Raw genomic sequence first — 18,273 nt, 5'->3', positions numbered from 1 at the left:
TTTAAACCAATTGAATCATTGCATTTGCATGTTTACTTTTGTTCTTTGCATACACACCTCAATTTAATTCTTTTCTCACGTCTTACACGATTAGTTTACATGAAAAGTAAGGCCTAAGAGTCCTTTGGGAAACGATACTTGGACTTACCCATTTATATTACTTGATAACGATCTGGTACACTGGCAAGGGACTTAACACGATCCTGCCCAGGAAAGAGTACGATCTTCTTTGAATTTGATTCCTCAAGGGGCACAACAAAAATAAATCAGAGCAGAACGTAGAATAAGACAAAGATAGGAACACCCTAATCTAGCAAATTGATAAGTCAAGTGAAGATTCGCTACAAAGATGTTAATCTTTGATAAGAATCAGAGTTCTAATCCAAGAACCAACATAATCCTCTCTCAAAATGCAAATGCATATATTATGACTCAAAAGTGTCAACATATGTTTTTGGTGTCCTTGTATATAGGTACAAATGTTTAAAGCACCTAAGAAACCCTAAAAGATATACTAAAGACATCAGGTCCAAAAATAATTTGAAAAATTAAAAATAGAAACAAATAATTTACAATTAAAATAAAATTACAATTTATTTAATTTCCAAAATTATTCTTTAATTGTGTTGATGATCTTCATGTTCTTTAAATTTCTTTCTTCGTGGAACATTATAAAATTCAAGGAGACATCTTTTGATCTTTGGCTTTGTCATAGATTGAATTGTTAATATTATTCTTCAAGTTCTTCTCATATATGTTTCAGGAGATAGTCCTCTATCATACCCTCCATCTTGAAGAAGATTTGTCCTCAAATTTGTACCGCTTGATTTTCTTTCTCATATCTCTCTCTCATTTCTTTTTCTCTATTTTCTTTCTCCTGTCTCGCTTTATTTTATTTCTCTTTTTTCTTTCTCTTTTCTCTTTATTCACACACTCTCTTTTATTTCTCTTTTTTTTCTCTTTTTTCTCTTTCTTCCATTTCTATAAGTGCATTTTAGTCTTCTGTTTTTTTATGCTTAAGCTCCTGTCTTATTTTCAACGAATCTAATTTTTGCATAGTTCTTTTTTCTTCCTCTTTCAAATATGGAATGTAGTTCTTGATGTCCTCATTACTATTCATTGGACTTGCATTCCAATTAGGACACTAATGAGTTTCATGCTCATAGCCTTCACATTTGAAACATCTTATAACACTTGATTTAACCCTTCGAAAAACATTTTTGTCATGTTTGTGCTTCCTTTTAATACTAAAAATTTCACCATTCAACTTTATAATATTAGACACCAAGGTATTAACATTCTTTACCAACACCTCACGAGCACACAACTTCCAGAAGGATGTCTTTGGAATAATATGTTGCATTGTTTGATATTGATAAATCCTGCAAGAGCTTAGGAAAACAAAATAACAGAATATATTTAAATCCTCGTCTCTTATCTAAGTGTTTCACTCAAATGTCACTCATGTATCACACAAATAGGCTTCTTTTTAAGTACTTTCTTGCCTTTTTTCACTCAAATTTCCTTTAGTGTTTGGTATAGAACTATCCAGTAGCTTAAGCAAAGACTTAATAAACAATGTGACAAACATTACGAGATCTAAATCTTGACTTAAGAGGTCAAAGAAAATTGAAAACTCTAGAAAAAACTTCAAGGAATTTTTAATAGACACAAAATAAAAAAAAAAATTAGAAAATTAAAGGACTACCAAAAACAATTAAGTAAGACAACGCAAAGACTCTAGAAAAAAGACGGAATATAATTTAATAGATTCATTTATAAACAATAGTACAACATAATAATTTGTATTGAACTCTTCAATACACAAACAAAGATTGTCCTTCAAACACCAAAACTCATGCAAGATCAAGGTAAACATTTAATTGGATGTATAATTAACAGAAAAAACAAAAAAAAACAATCAATTTCCACGAATCAATGTAGAAATACACAAATTAAAAGAAGAAAAAAAAATACGAAAATTAGAAACTTAAGGGATTTGGATTGTGGTTTTTTTTTCTAATATGACAGGAAAATAAGATAAAAGAGGATATTCAAACCAGAACGTTGCTCTAAATACCAAATGACATGATATTGTCTAGGAAAGAGTACGACCTTTTATGAATTTGAATTCTTAAGGAGAACAACAAAAATATATAAGAGCAGAATGTGGAATAAGATAGAGATGTGAACACCACAATCTAGCATATTGATAAGTCAAGTGAAGATTCACCATAAAGATGTTAATCTTTGATAAGAATCAGAGTTCTAATCCAAGAACCAAGAGAATCCTCTCTAAAAAATGTAAATGCATATATTATGACTCAAAAGTGTCTACATATGTTTTTGGTGTCCCTATATATAGGTACGAATGTTTAAGGCACTTAAAAAACCCTAAAAGAAAGCTCAAAGACATCAGGTCCAAAAATAACTTGAAAAATTAAAAATAGAAACAAATAATTTGCACTTAAAATAAAATTACAATTTATTTAATTTCCTAAATTATTCTTCAATCATGCTCATGATTTTCATGTTCTTTAAATTTCTTTCTTCATGGAACACTATAAGATTCAAGGATACATCTTTTGATCTTTGACTTTGTCATAGATCCTTTGAATTGAAAATGTTCTTCTTCAAGGAGTTCGTTAATTCAAGTGATCAATTAGCAAATATTATTAGGTGTGGTAAGAACATAAGCCTCCTAAACAAGGTCTAAGGATGCTACATTACCATGGAAGTCCATCCACTTATACCTCTACTTTGGAGACTAGAGCTACATTACAATTTTGTCCTTAAAAGATGCTTCAAAATGTAAAGGGAAAAATGAGTATTTAAACTGCTCTAGACCTTAACTTCTAAGCGATGAGAGACTACTAAGTGTGGTAAGAACAAAATATTATATGATACTTTTATTAAAATTAATATTTTTATTAACGTTTAAACCCTTTAGTTGTCCCTATTTTTGTTTGGCTTTTCCAATTTGATCCCCTCCTTCTAAAGTTACCCAATTGAGTTCATATAATTGCTAATTTGAAGCAATTGAGCCCCTACCATTAAATTTTGTTAATGGAGTTAATTTTTTGATGATTTGTGATATTGAGGTGGACAGTTCTTTAAATGTGGCATTGTTGGACCATTATAAGTGGCATTTAGAAAAAAAATTTTAAAAATTGGGTTTCGAAAACTCCATCGCAGGCGCACATCGAACACCTCCACTGTCATCCCCAACTTCCCCTTCCTCCCTTCCGTGAACTGCTTCTTCCTCGTCACCCTAAAGTTCAGCTTCTTCGCCACCGTCTCCAGCTTCACTATCATCGATGACGCCGAGTGCTTCGATATGAACATCTCTAGTTTTACCCTAACGCTGTCAGTGGTTTTGAGGGTGAGGGAGGAGGGTGAGAGAGGACGTTTAAGAGAGGTGGGTGAGTTTAGAAAAGCCCTATCTGGAATTGAATTTGGTGACAGTTTGAGAGAGAAAAGGGAACAAAGAGAACCATATCCTAATTCAACGCTTTGTGCAATTGGGTGTGAGAAGAGGAATGAAGAGCGAGCCATAGAGTATAGGAAGAGATGAGGTTTTATCGGTTGAGCTATAGCCTCATTCTTCTATTTCTTTCTCCCTCTAATTTATTTTAATTTATTTTCACATTCCATGTTTTCGTTTACTGTCTTTTTTTCCAATTTCCATGGTTTTTTGTTGTTACGTACCAATGTTATGGTCTTATTACATGTTTTTGTATTTTATTTTTTAGATTAAATGGTTGAATCAATTTGGTGCTAGTTTTTTGTATAAAGGGCTTCGGGAAAGAGATGACCTTGTGATGATGGTACCTTTTTTGAGAAAACAAAAATGGTTTTAATGTTTTTGTAGGGAAAGCGGTTGGAAGAATCAAACAACAAATAATAGAATCCGTGAAGCTCAATCAGTAGCAGGAGACATTTTACAAAACACCTTAGTAGCCTTCAAAGGTGAAGAAAGATCCTCCTCCTCTCTCTATTCAATTCTTGGCATAATAATTAAAGTAATGCGCTACACAACGAATTCTCTTTTTACTAAGAGAGAAGGATGACCAAAACAAACAAGTTTAGTTAGATATCTGCCATGAACGATTTTCTTCTTAAATTGAAAATCAAAATGAAATGAAAAAGAAAAGGTAAAGAAAAGAAAAAGAAGGGAAATTTCAATTCAGTGTAACCCCCTTGTCCTCTTTCTCTCTTTGACCCATGCACCTCTTTCAACTCTTGGAAAACAACCCTTGTTGGTAACTTTGTTGCAGAGGAAAAGATCCCGGAAATAATCAGGTTCTTCAAAGAAGGATAGCAAAAAAAAACGAACCCGCCATAGAAGAATCGAAACTAGATCCTGATGAAATTGATAACAACAACAAAAAAAAGACTGATACAAAGGAGATTGATAACAGTAAAGCTGAAGTGCAAAATGCAACATTTGAAAGCATTTAACACGACATCTACAAAATGCCACATTTCACCTCCAAAATGCCACGTTAAAATCATTTAATATGTCATCCCACCACGTGTGCAGAATTTTAACTCCGTTAACGAAATTTAACTACAGGTGCTTAATTGCTTCAAATTAGCAGTTATAAGGACTCAATTGGGTAACTTTAAAAGAAGGGAATCAAATTGGTAAAACCCAACGAAAATAGGGACAACTAAAGGGTTTAAACTAGGGATGACAACGGGTCGGGCGGGCACAGATAGTGCCTACACACAACCCGACCCGTCAGATAAAATCCTACCCACTACCCGACCCGCTACCCGTCGGGTACCTGTTTAAAAAATACCCACGGGTTTTAACATACCTGCAGATACCCGCAAAAAATAAAAAAAAAATATTTTATATATATATATATATATATATATATATATATATATATATATATATATATATATATATATATATATTAAGCTCAATATAAATTAAAATTTAATTTTAATTAAATTTAACCTAATAAAATATTATTTTATTTTATTTTTAATTAAATTTAATTAAATATATATATAATTTTTTTTATATTACCTATACCCGACCCGTTTAGAAGCGGGTATTAAAATATTCGTTACCCATTACCCGCGGATAGTAACTACCCGCCGTAGATTTTACCCGTGAATATCCGTACTTGCAGTTTTTTTTGTCATCCCTAGTTTAAACCTTTTTATTAATTATTTTTAACAAGATTAAGTTTATTTAAATTTATATTTTACATTAAATTTTATTTAAAATTTGTTTTAAAGTTTTATATGTATTTGCGTTAATATTTTATCAAACTTAATATTGGTTTTCTATTTGAATTTATATTTCATATAATCGTGTATAAATTTATATTTCAAATAATTGTGTATAAATTTATATTTCAAATATTTATATAACATTATATATCAATAGTTTCTATATAAATGTTAGTATTAGTTTAAAAATAACAATTTTATGTATCAAATGTAAAATTTTAAAATAATATAATATAAATAAATATATTTAAAAATTTTAAAAAATAAAACAAAGTTTAATGTGTAATTTAAGTAAACAAAAATTTGATTTTTGAGTAAGCTACTGTCACTTTTTGAAAAAAAAAAAAAAAAAACAAACTAGTTATTGTTTGCAATTGGTTTTCATCATATAGAATACAATACTAATTGGTTACCAATTATAACATACTAAAAAAACTACAATTTTATTTTGTTTTGCAATCGAGAGTAGTGATTAAATGTCAAATACTCTTGCAAAATAAATCGACCCGTATAAGAACAAAACTTGTGAAATTGATTGGATTATTTTGTGATAAAACGGTTTCAATCCATGAAATATTTTTTTTTATTTACTGTAACACTTTAATTAGTGATTGATCTCGTTGATTACTTATTCTATAAATCGTTTTTTCTTTGATTTTTGTTTCTTGTAAAAACTACTTTAACCTTGTTTTTTTTTTTTTTTTTTTTCATTTCCAGCAAGTTAACTTCAAATTTTCATTTTTCCTTACCATTTTTTTCAACGTTCTACCTATTCCTTAGGTTTCCATGTCTCTTGCACAACATTCTTTCATTACGGTTTCAAGTATGAGGTCGAGATTATCTCTTTATTAAGTTATATGTGTCATGATGTTCATTTTTGTCATCATATTCATCCTTCACATCTTTCAGTCAAACTCGAAGTTACCTGCAGAAGGTACTCCGATGTTAAAGTCGGTAAAGATTTAGTGGGTTCAACAGTGAGGTTACCTACAAAAGATAATAAATACAATCACCTACCCATTTACCTCAAACCTATATTTATATACTTTTGGAATGGACTTTGGATTACTAACAATCTAATCGTGGCCCAATTGGTGTTAATCATGTTTTGTCATAAACTAATCTTCATCAAGTATAATCGTTATTTAATTATTTAAGGGTGACTGTTTGGTATGTATGGTACAGGCGCTTGATCTTTGGGGAGGTCTCATTGACGTTTTTAACTATGTGGGTCGTCCAGTCCTATGTTAACCAAACGACCATATAGTACAAAGGCCCCTCAAGCCTGAGCCTATCATGACATGCAAACGGGTTTGTTGCGAAAAAGGTTTTGGACGCTTTGGGGGAGGTTAAGTTCTCTCTGTAATAGATTGGCTAGGCAATTGTACCTTGCATACACTAGAGACAAAACACTAGAGAGCACACAATTAGCCAAAAAAAAAAAAAAATAAAGTCCAATCGGTTAAGAACACATAAATAGAATAGTCAAACTACGAGTCCCCGATAACAGCGCCAAAAACTTGTTAAGATGTCGGCAAGTGTACCAAATCGTATCAAGTAATAATAAGTGATAAGACCAAGTATCGTTTTTCCAATAGACTCACGACACTAAACAATCATGTAATTACTTAACTAATTAAGACTTTAAAAGAACATTTTGTTGGTTTTTGAATGTAAATACAATAAAAGTAAATATGAATGCAATTTTGATCAATTGAAGAGAAACACAAAAGTGAATGGATGATTTTAATATGAGATGAATATGTTCTTGGGGTTTAGATTTCACCTAATCACTCTCATGTATATAAGAATTCATCTTCTTCATTAAATGTCAATATTACTTTCTAAATTACTTAGAACCCGATGTCTCGGTGAAATAAGCATATCCTTAATTACTAGACCACAATGTCTTGCCTTCCTAATAATTAATTCTGCATTACGAACGAAAGCTTAAGATAATCAAGCGTTCTATCCCTTTGTCTAGGCTATAGTTCCCTTGGGGGAAATTCTCTAGATCTAGGTTTCTAGGTATTTGACAATAACAAAGAAGACCACAAATCATGTCATGAATGAGTTAAACACAACAAGCATATAGCAAATAAGAAAATCCCTAACAATTAATGAAAAAAGCATATATAAATCAAAATCAATTCAAATACATGAGAGTTAAAAGGATTACATCTTCCCCAACAACAAATAATGTTTAGTTCTCCATTGTCATGGAGAAACTAGATGTACAATGAATAAGAATGAAAGATAAACCCTAAAAACTGAAGAAGAGAGCTCATGCATCAATTCTGCCTCCAGAGAGTTGAAAAGTGGTTTTTTGTGTCTCAACTGCCAAAAGATACAAACCCTAGGTCGAACAAATCCTTAAATAGAGCAAAAACAAAGTCCAAGCCCACGTCGTTGGCGCTCAACGCCCCTACTTAGGGCAAGCAGGCGGTAGTGCGAGAGGAGTGGCGCTCAGTGCCCCTAGAAGGGCACCCAGGCAGTGTGCGACATAAGGAAGTTGGCACTCAGTGCCCTAGAAAGGGCGCCCAAGCGTTAATGGGAGGCTTTAGTGTTGGGAGGCTTTAGCGCTGAGGGCCCCAAAAAAGGGCGCTCAGGCGTCCTACGATCTTCTGTAGCCTTCTTTTCTGATGCTTTTTCAGTCCTTTTTGGGTTCCAACTCCTAGGTACTTCAACTCCTCTTCCAAATCATTCCAATTTCCTAAAAAATCAAGGGAATTTAGTGATAAAATCATAAAGTATAACCTCAACTCTCTTATTCCCACAATTAAACTAAAAACAAGAGTTTAAGCAAGTTTCTAAGTCAGAAAGGGTTCATTTAGTATCAAAATTAAGTCACAGATAACGGTGATATCAAACGTTATCAATAATGCTTCTTTGAATCTTTTAAAACTCGACTAATAAAATAGATTAGTTTGAGCTCTAGAGCATCCTGCAGAAGAACTACATTGATCGCTTAATTATAGACAACCAAGTAAAATTATAACTTGTTTCCTTGGACTATTCGAGCCACGGCAGATGGACTGGCCAAGATTTTCTTCACATCTACAAAAGCGACTTCACATTGTTCGTCCCATACGGCAAAGGTCTCCTGCATCATCTTAAGGATTGACCGGATCCTCTCAACCAATTGGGGATGAACCACGATAGGGAGGTTAATCGGCCTACAAGTTGTTGCACCTCCTTCAAGTTTTGTGGGTTTCTCATCTCCAATATGGTCTTGCACTTATTAGGATTAGCTTCAATGCCCCGTGCGGTCAGCATGAAACCAAGGAAATTGCCTGCTCCAACGCTAAATGTGCGTTTTGAGGGGTTGAGACGCATCCCATAGTGTTGAATCTAGCCAAAGACTTCCTTCAAGTCTTTGATGTTCTCTTCAACCAATCGACTTTGCACCACCATGGCATTTACATATATGGCTATGCAATTACCTATTTGGTGGTGGAAGACTTGGTCCATTAGCTGCTGGTAGGTACCTCCAACATTCTTCAAGTCGAACGATATACATCATAGTAGTAGTTTGTTCACTTGATGATAAAAGTTATCTTCTCTCGATCGGGTGGGTACATAAGTATTTGGTTGTAGCCATAATATGCATTCAAAAAGCTCAAAATCTAGTGGACAAAAGAACCACTCACCAGGCCATCGATGCTCGGGAGAAGGTATGCGTCCTTCGGACAGGCTTTGTTGAGATCAATGAAGTTTGTGCACATCTTCTACTAAGCATTCACCTTTGTTACCTTGACCATCATTTCCAGTCACATGGTGTATGTGATCTCTCGAATGAAACTCATTTCTTGGAGCTTCTTCACAACAACCTCCACAACCTTTATTTTCTCCTCTTCCAACCTCCTCTTCTTTTGCGCTACCAAAGATGCTTTCTTGAACAAGGCTAGCTCGTGAGACTTCATGTTGGGGTGAATGTCTGATATATTCGCTATTATCCAAGCGAATAAGTCACTATTGGACTTAAGTTTTTCCTAAAGCTTTCTCATGCTCCTAGCTCAAGGAACTACCAACCTTCCTTATATCTTAATAATTATTAAGATATAAATATATAGGAACTACCAACCTTCCTTATATCTTAATAATTATTAAGATATAAATATATATTAAATAATATGTAAATGTTATATTAAATTAAATTATTATTATATTTTAAATTTAAAAGTTAAATTAAAAAAATTATGAATCAAATGTCAAAATTTTAATAGATTTTGAAATGTTGAAAGGTGCATATTAACTTTAATAAGAAAAAGAAAAAAAAAAGACTTATTAAGGTAAAAAAAAAAGAATTCAAAAAATTGGAGATGGCCCTGGGTCAATTCCATTCATTCTAAAAGTGAGTCCATAACATGAATTGGAAGGATAATTATGTCATTTTGCAAGTAAGTTTATTTTGGTCTTGGTTGTAGGGTTTTGCAACGTCACTTTGTTCTAACACTTTCATCTTTCGATTGTGGTGTCTTTGTTGGGCGCAATATCTGGTTTTGGTTGGCGCATTTTATCATTGCTAGCCAGTCACAAGTGGTGTTGACAAGACTGATAACATTTCGTGTGTTTTCGATTCACTTTGTTTTACGCAGATCCGTTCTCTTTCTGTTTCTGTAGCTCTGCCATGCTTGCATTTTCGAGAGGCTTTGTTTCCCGTTTGCAGCGCTTCGCCGTCAATTCACCCTCACCACTCCGATTTCTTAGTTCTGATGCAGAGATTCAGACTCGGATTATTGAACCAAAACCCGGTTTGATGACCCCTGATTCCAAGCGAACTGGACTTATAGCGGTAAAATGTGGAATGAGTGCGCTTTGGGATAAATGGGGTGCTAGAATCCCAATCACTGTGCTTTGGGTTGATGATAACATTGTGTCTCAGGTTAAGACCCCAGAGAAAGAAGGTTTTTGTTCTCTCCAGGTACACTTCTCTTCCCTTCTAATGTAATTGTTGTCTGCTTTTGGAATTTAAGGTTCACCTGAGTAACATTAAGTTTGTACAGAATGGAGAAAACCATGTCTGTGGTTCACTTTTTCCCTGATTTGCATAAGCAACAACTTTATGGACATGTGGTGCCGTATAATCTCAAAGAAATGATAGGAAAATTAATAGCCAGTCTAAGTCTCAATTTTTTAGATAGTGTACATTCTTGGTGGAGTTCTATGAATCGATGTACATGAACAACTGCAGTTTAATGCACTAGGAAGGACAGAAATGATAATTAAAATAAGCCAATATTCAAGTTGGTGCAGTCATTACTGACAGTTGCACTACTCTTCATTAAAGATCTTTAGATTGTTTTGGGTTTGGTTGCAGCTTAGAACCAAATAAACAAATTGGATTGAAATTTGGCTCAATTTAATGAACTGGTTTAAGAAAACGGGTTTGGGTTATTAAACTGTTTAAACAGTTTGAATATTTTGTGGTGTGGTCCATTTAGCTATGCCTTGGTTATTACAGTGGTGTTTTTAAGCGTTTGAGTGTATCTAATTATAGACTTTTTTGCTGTTTTGTTTCTAGTTAGATTGGTTGTGGACATAAGAAGGAAAAACATTTGACCAAGCCAGAAGTTGGTCATTTTAGGGCGCAAGGAGTTCCAATGAAGAGAAAGCTTAAGGAGTTTCCAGTGACAGAGGATGCACTTCTTCCTGTTGGAACATCACTTAATGTTCGCCATTTTGTTCCCGGCCAGTATGTTGATGTCACTGGAATAACCAAAGGAAAAGGTTTTCAGGTGTTTTTCCCCTTCCTTCATGTTAAATATTGCTTTTATCTTTTTTTCTTTAGAAGTCAATTACTTTGTGCATGTATGGAAGTTTATAGATGTATCTTCACTGTGTTTCTGTATATTATCATGCTGTTTTCCTTTTATTTATATTTTCTGTATACTTGCGGAGAATCCTTCAATGTGAATAAAAAAGGCACTAAAATGGTCCTTCAGTTTTGTGGATCTCTTCAAATCATGAGTGTCAATTTTAAATATCATTTTTGTTTTCAGGGTGTGATGAAGCGGCATGGATTTTCGGGAATGCCAGCATCCCATGGTGCTTCATTGTCCCATCGAAGCGCCGGTTCTACTGGTCATTTAACTAGTGCTGGAAAGGTAAGTTGTGCTCTTTTAGAACGAAATGTTTGTTTAGTTCCTTGAATAAATTTGTTAGAATAATTACATTTATGTATCATCATTAAGCCTAATTAGGATGTATTCTGTTAGACAATCTATTAATTGTACTTATAGCCAGACCTAGTTCCACCTAAGTGTCTAGTACAGTTCCTTAATCTTCCATGTACTTCAATCAGTTTTAATAAAAGATTATGAGAGGGGTCTCTTAAAGCCCTTGAAAATATATTTCTCTGTTTTTAATGTTAAGTAAGTTGGTAATTCGGTTACAATAATTTTTGCTCGATGATTGATTTAAACACGCTTTATATTACCCTTCAGGTTTTTAAAGGTAAAAAGATGGCTGGGCGAATGGGTGCAGAGCAAAGAACTGTTAAAAGTGTATGGGTCTATAAAATTGATCCAGCAAGGAATTTGATGTGGGTGAAAGGCCAGGTAAATTCTTTTTTCTATTTTTATGACATTCAGATTAGAGCCTAAGGGTAAAAAATATCTGCTCATAACATCAGACATGGCGTTGATGCTCTAAATTTTTTCCTGAAAATTCAAATCAGAATCAATTCACATAGCAATACTGCTACAGAAATCTTAATTTGATGTTTAAGCCAAATTACTTGTGCAAATTTTGTGGTGATTTGCAGCTTTATGGTTAACAGTTGTCTATTAAGTCACTAAAAGAATTGGATTTTGGCTTCATTAGCGATGACTTATTTCTCTTTGTATGATGTGCACAACAGGTCCCAGGAGCTACAGGGAACTTTGTTTTTATAAAAGATGCTGTATACAAAAAACCTGACATATCTCTGCTTCCTTTCCCAACTTACTTTGCCCCAGAAGACGAAGATACTGATAATTTGAGACCATTGGTTGCGGAGCTAGGGGATGTGGATCCATTTATCGTTACTGATTAAAGAGCTGGTTTTCATGATAGGTTCACTTCTGCATTCATGTTTTCTGAGTATAGATGGTAAAATGAGATTTTTGAGGAACCCTTTTACCGGTCTTTTACGGCAGCTTTAGGGTTGTTTACGACATTGGCCAAGCATGGTTGTCTTGCAATGCTACAAATAAGTGGAGTTTTGGAATTAATGTATCATACGATTTATTCTAATTGAATCGTTTCCTTTTTTAGGTAATATAATTGACATTGTTCATGCAGCGAACAAATTTATGGAACAAATTTTCTAGATTTTTATGGAACTTCTAACCAATTTTTCTTATTTGAAAACTTTTATTATGGAACAAATTTTCTAGATTTAAATGTAGTCTACTTGATGGTAAATTTCCTACTCATTTTCATTTTTTCCTAGGTCCATGATCAATACATTCGATGAAAATAATGAATGTACCTAGGAGCCCAGAGTTTATAGGTGATCATAAAATACACTTTGTACAATCTATTGTATAAAATTTATATCATGGGCCTAGTTAGAATTTGGAGAATTGTGAAATCATCCCAAGTTTAAGATTTTCTTCGGTTAAAATAGTCCATTAGTTATTTTAGTTGTTTTGAAAATTTTTAAGTCTTTATATTTTTATTGTCTTAATTGAATTTCTATTTTTTGATAATATGTAATACTTAAGTTTTTCTGCTTGTATTATACTATCAATGGTAAATGTGGGTGGTATTAAATATGGGTTATGTGTCAGTTGTGATTCTTTTATTTTCTTTTTAATTTTTAATTTTTAATTTTTAATTTTTAATTTTTAATTTTTAATTTTTAATTTTTTTTTTCACATTTCAAATTAGTATTATAATTATTATTTTGAGTCAATTCAAATTTAATTTCTGTTTTTAAGTTGAACAATTTTACCTTTAAAATGATCAAATTTAACTTTTGTACTATGAAGATATTTTTATTAAATATTTTAAATAAGATTAAGTTTATTTAAATTTATATTTTACATTAAAGTTTTATACATTTATATTTTAAATATTTGTATAAATTATATATTAATAATTTCTATACAAATGTTATAAATAGTTTAAAAATAATAATTTTATAAATCTAAATATATAATTTTAAAATAATTTTATAACAATTTGAAATAAATATTTAAAATTTTAAAACATTTTAAATAAAATTTAATGTAAAATATAAATTTAATATTTAATGTTGTTAAAAATATTTAATAAAATTATTTTTATAACATTTATATAAAAATTTAATTTTATCTTACTTTGAAAGGGACAAAATTGTAATATCCCAAAAATATAGTAAAATACTATATAAAAGAGTCATCACCTGTATGATATGATAGAACAGTTAAATAAAATATAAAGTCTAACTTACAGTTATCCAAAAATAACTATAAATTTAAACTTTATATACAAACACGATAAAACAAAACTATTTACAAACTAGTCTGAACTAACTAAGCCACTGGATCATCCCCATCAAGCAACTGCTCCACAGTAAGCTCATCTCCCTCTGCTCACACCCACAGGATGATCATAACCAAACAAGAAACATAGCCACATACAAAGACAAACACAAACAGAAGGGTAAGCTAGATATAAAAGATTCATACATTAGTATAACATACAATCAAAACTTCATTCATTCATATATAATTAACTTCAAACATCCTAAACATGTCATGACTTAGACTTGACTGTCCGGACTTAGAATGAATACCGAGCTATGACGGGTTGTGCACTTGTGGTGGCCTCTACTATTTTGCAAAGTCATTGCCATGGGTTTCATCCTACCACACACACAAGGTTAGTTTGTTACCGCACAATAGGCCTCCAAGTAGCGCCTACACTAGGACATCCTACTACTCTCACCACATGAACCAATCCTATCTATTTGAGAATGAAATATCATTAGAGTGTTAGGATAACCCCCAATACTGAGCTCCCTGTATTCATTCTAATAACACTTAACCATACCGAAAGAGTCCTCCCGTGGAACCTGTATAACCATCCGTGGAATAATTTGAACCAATATAATTATGCATAATTTCACAATTTCATTACACACATTACTTTTGATACTCACATAATACCCATACATAGTCATACATCATCCACAATTGAATCAATTACATAACTCAAACTAATAAAGATCAAAGAAGAAAAGAATACATGGTAATCTGGAACAGTCGCTCAGCGCACACACTCGCTGAGCGACCACAGACTTTACTCGCAAAACGACTCAGCTCGTTGTACGAATCCACTAACAGTGACCCCAACCTCCAACTCACTCACTCAGCAACCGAACTCGTTGAGCGAATTAAACTACCAGGGCGAAAGTCCAGACCCCAACCCCTCGCTTAGTGCCCCAACTCACTATGCGAAAGTCCAAACAGTAGCCCAAACACTCTCTTAGCGCACCAAGTCGCTATTCGAATAAAATTTCCAGTGCTCCTAAACCTCCATCAGTCGCTCAGCGCACTTTCTTGCTGTGCGAATCCTCAAACAGAGGGTCAGCCTCCATGACCACTCACTGAGCGACTCTACTCAATCAGCGAGTCTGCATAATCTGCAACACAAAATCTACAAAATTACGCAACCTACACCCAATTTACCAAATCCAACTATTTTTCCCCACTTCTAACCCTCCTAGATTGTGTTATATACTTAATTATACTTGACTAAGTGTGTCTAAACCTTTCTAATCCCATTCTAAAGTGTTTACTAACCAATTTCTACTTTAAAACATCCAATTCATTAACTTATGGACCCAAATCATATTCTACCACTTTTGGTACCATTTTCAGTAACTTAGGGACTCAATCAAGTCCCAATTAACCTACCTAGCCTATTCCAACTCACCAATTCAGCATCCAACTCCTAATTCAAAATTTCACTACCCCACTTCCTTAAAACTAACTTTAAACAAGTACAATTTACTTAAATTCGTAACTAAACACTCTCATAACAGATTCCCTATATTCCAACTAACCAATAACACATCAAACATCATTTAATTCATATCATTATCACAATTCCTCAATATACTTTAAAAAGGGTAAAATTACACATAAAGTATTTACTCTAAAAATTGACATTAGTTCAATCAATACAATAAGCATAGAATCACCCCACATCCACACTAAATTACAATTTAAAGTAATAATCTGGCTTCCCTTACCTTGGAGAAATGTTGCACAACTTTAGAAAACCCCGACCGATGCTTGCACCGCAAGAAAACTCTAGAAACCCCTACAAATCACCGATTAGTGATAGGAAACCAACCTTAGAACCTATATTGAGTTAAGAGTCAAGAAAGAGAGACATAATTCTCATGCAAAGACAGAAAATATGCATAATCACATATTTAAGGGAAAACCTAGAAAATAGGAATGAAACTTGATTGGTAAGAATTGTAGTCCTCGACGTCAAGATCGCCTAGATACTTCCTGATCGTCGAACATATGGTCCAAGAGAAAGAAAGAGTAGAGAGAAGTGAGAGAAAACGAAGAGGAAAGAGTTTAGAGAGATAAACAATATTTTATATAATGAGACGAGCTTTATAAAATTCTATTTATATTATAAGATTATTTTAAAATAAAATACTCAACCTCATCATTTTAATACACATATCTACTCTAATACTCTATTTTGGAGGTTCTTACAGAAATTGTTCAAGTTAAAAAAAAAATGAATAAAATAGAATCAAAATAGCAAATATATAATCATTATGATTTTGACAATAACTTGACATGTGATTCGACATGTAACTAAAGTTGTCAAAACGGGTAATCTGGCTCGACCCGATCCAACCCACCACGGGTTGGTCACTTAGTGAGTCAATCCAACCCGAGTCACTTATTAGCGAGCTAAAAAAATTCGAACCCGACATGACCTACCACGGGTTAAACGGGTTGACTCACTGACTCATTTAATTATAAGTTTTTTTTAAATGAAAAAAAAATACAATTTTTTTAATTCAAATCTAAATAAATTTCACACTAAGACGATGTTAAACTCCAAAGACAATTCAAAATTAAAAAAAAAAAAAGTATCATACAACCCAAGTGTAATCTAAAAACATGTACAAAAGGCAAACAAATAAGTTTTTAATATTGATAATTTTTGTATCACTTGTCCATTTATAATATTAGAGTCTTGAATAGATAAATCTATAATATTTTTCTCTCTTTCTTTATCACTATCTACAATATAATAAAAAAATACTAACTAATAATATTAAAATACAAAAAATAAATAATTAAATTAAATTAGGTGGGTTGGTGAGTCAACCCGTCCCACCATGGGTTCAACCTGATGAGTCGGGTTGAAAACTAACCTGCATAAAAAATTTACAGTTTTTCAAACCCAACCCGACTCGAACTCGTGATGGACCGGATTGATCCGCGAATTAAAACTCATTTTAACAGCACTACATGTGACAAAATTTTTTTTAATAATAATAATAATAATTAAAAACACCAAAACAAAATAAAAAAAATCCATGAACTATGAGGCATGTCACATATATTTATGATTGTTAATATAATATTAATAGAAATGACTTAATTATTACACATTTTTAAAAAAAATAATCCAATTAAAATATAGGAACCAGTTAAGATTTATCATCAAAGTTTTTTAACTATTTATTTTTAAATTTACAACAATTTGTTTTCTTATGAATTTACTAAATTTTTTTTCTTCTCTTTTCTTGGTTTAATTTATGTTCCACGTTGACATGTATTAACTAAGCACCGAAATTTACTTAAAAGTACTTTTATAATTGGTTTTCTTATGAATGTGTTGATGATAATGAAGAAGTAATAGAAAGTGAGTATGAAGAGGGGACATGATTTCGGTGCCATCATTTAAGCTATTAAGCATCTTTCATCTTTTTTGGCATTTATATGACTTACTTATGTGCTTCACTATCTCTTCTTCTAAAGGATGGTAAAAAATGAATTTACTAATTTCATTAATAAATGATTTATTATATCCATTTAGATTTTTTTTTTCAGTCACGATTCATTATATTCGCAAAATTTATTAATGTCGTTCATTCATTCTGAGATTTTATGTTTAGTTTACTAAACAAATATTGCAAGGAAAGATTTACATTTTCGTCTCAAAATATATATAAAAAATATATATAATAAAGACGACATCATGGATAATATAATATTAGAAAAATAATTAGAGAATTTAGGATTTCAGTCATCCTTAGAATAGTATTAGAATTTAAAACTGGAGTACTAGAGTTTTCTCCTTCAAAATACAAGGAATTTAAAACTTTAAACACACTAAAGTTATTCAAAATAACATAGGCTAAGAGAAGTGAAGCCTAGTGGACTAGACTGCAACATCGTCATCCCCTTCCAAAGTTGTCTCCAAAGAAACCTCCTCATCATCTGCTCCCATCCAAGTGGATGATCATCGCAAAAGAAAACAAACGTAAACATGGCACAAACACAAGCAAGCAAGGGTGAGCTAATTATATAAAACGCATACCACATAAGAGCATGTATGTACAAGAGTTCATTACAATCAAAGCAAGTTAAAGCATATACCTGTTGACGGATTGGCAAGTGTACCAAATCGTACAAGTAATATAAATGGTAAGACCAAGTATCGTTTTCCCAAGAGACTCGTATGGCTTCCTCGTTCGCGTGAATTAAAATAATAAGACTTGAGAAATTAAAATAATAAATTGGGTTTGAGAGCAAAAATATTAACATGCAAAATAAATGTTGATTCAATTGACAAGTGAAAACAATGGATGGATGGNTGTTGTTGGGTACTAACAATTTCATCTATTCCACTCTCTCCTACATACTACCCTTGATTATTAGATTGATTCAATTGTTATGCGACTTTCTTAGCCTCCCCTTAACTCGATCCCTCGGCAAAAAGGGCCTAATATCAATTACCGGCTTGCTATCCCTAGCCTCCCCTAGTAATTAATACCGCATTATAAAC

The 18,273-nt window shown here is 32.5% G+C and overlaps 1 protein-coding gene across 1 annotated transcript; it reads left to right on the top strand.

Annotated features, from left to right (window-relative positions):
• The first annotated feature begins 9,677 nt into the window (after positions 1-9,677).
• LOC106754997 (50S ribosomal protein L3-2, chloroplastic) lies at positions 9,678-12,551 on the top strand. The gene is made up of 5 exons (XM_014637080.2): positions 9,678-10,174; positions 10,779-10,988; positions 11,253-11,357; positions 11,697-11,810; positions 12,113-12,551. Exons 1-5 carry the CDS (start codon positions 9,881-9,883, stop codon positions 12,284-12,286), a joined length of 897 nt encoding a protein of 298 aa, XP_014492566.1. The 5' UTR covers positions 9,678-9,880; the 3' UTR covers positions 12,287-12,551.
• Positions 12,552-18,273: the final 5,722 nt, after the last annotated feature.

Source organism: Vigna radiata, unplaced genomic scaffold (genome assembly GCF_000741045.1).
Source record: "Vigna radiata var. radiata cultivar VC1973A unplaced genomic scaffold, Vradiata_ver6 scaffold_303, whole genome shotgun sequence".
Taxonomy (NCBI): domain Eukaryota; kingdom Viridiplantae; phylum Streptophyta; class Magnoliopsida; order Fabales; family Fabaceae; genus Vigna; species Vigna radiata.
This window is presented reverse-complemented; position numbering and strand designations above follow the sequence as displayed.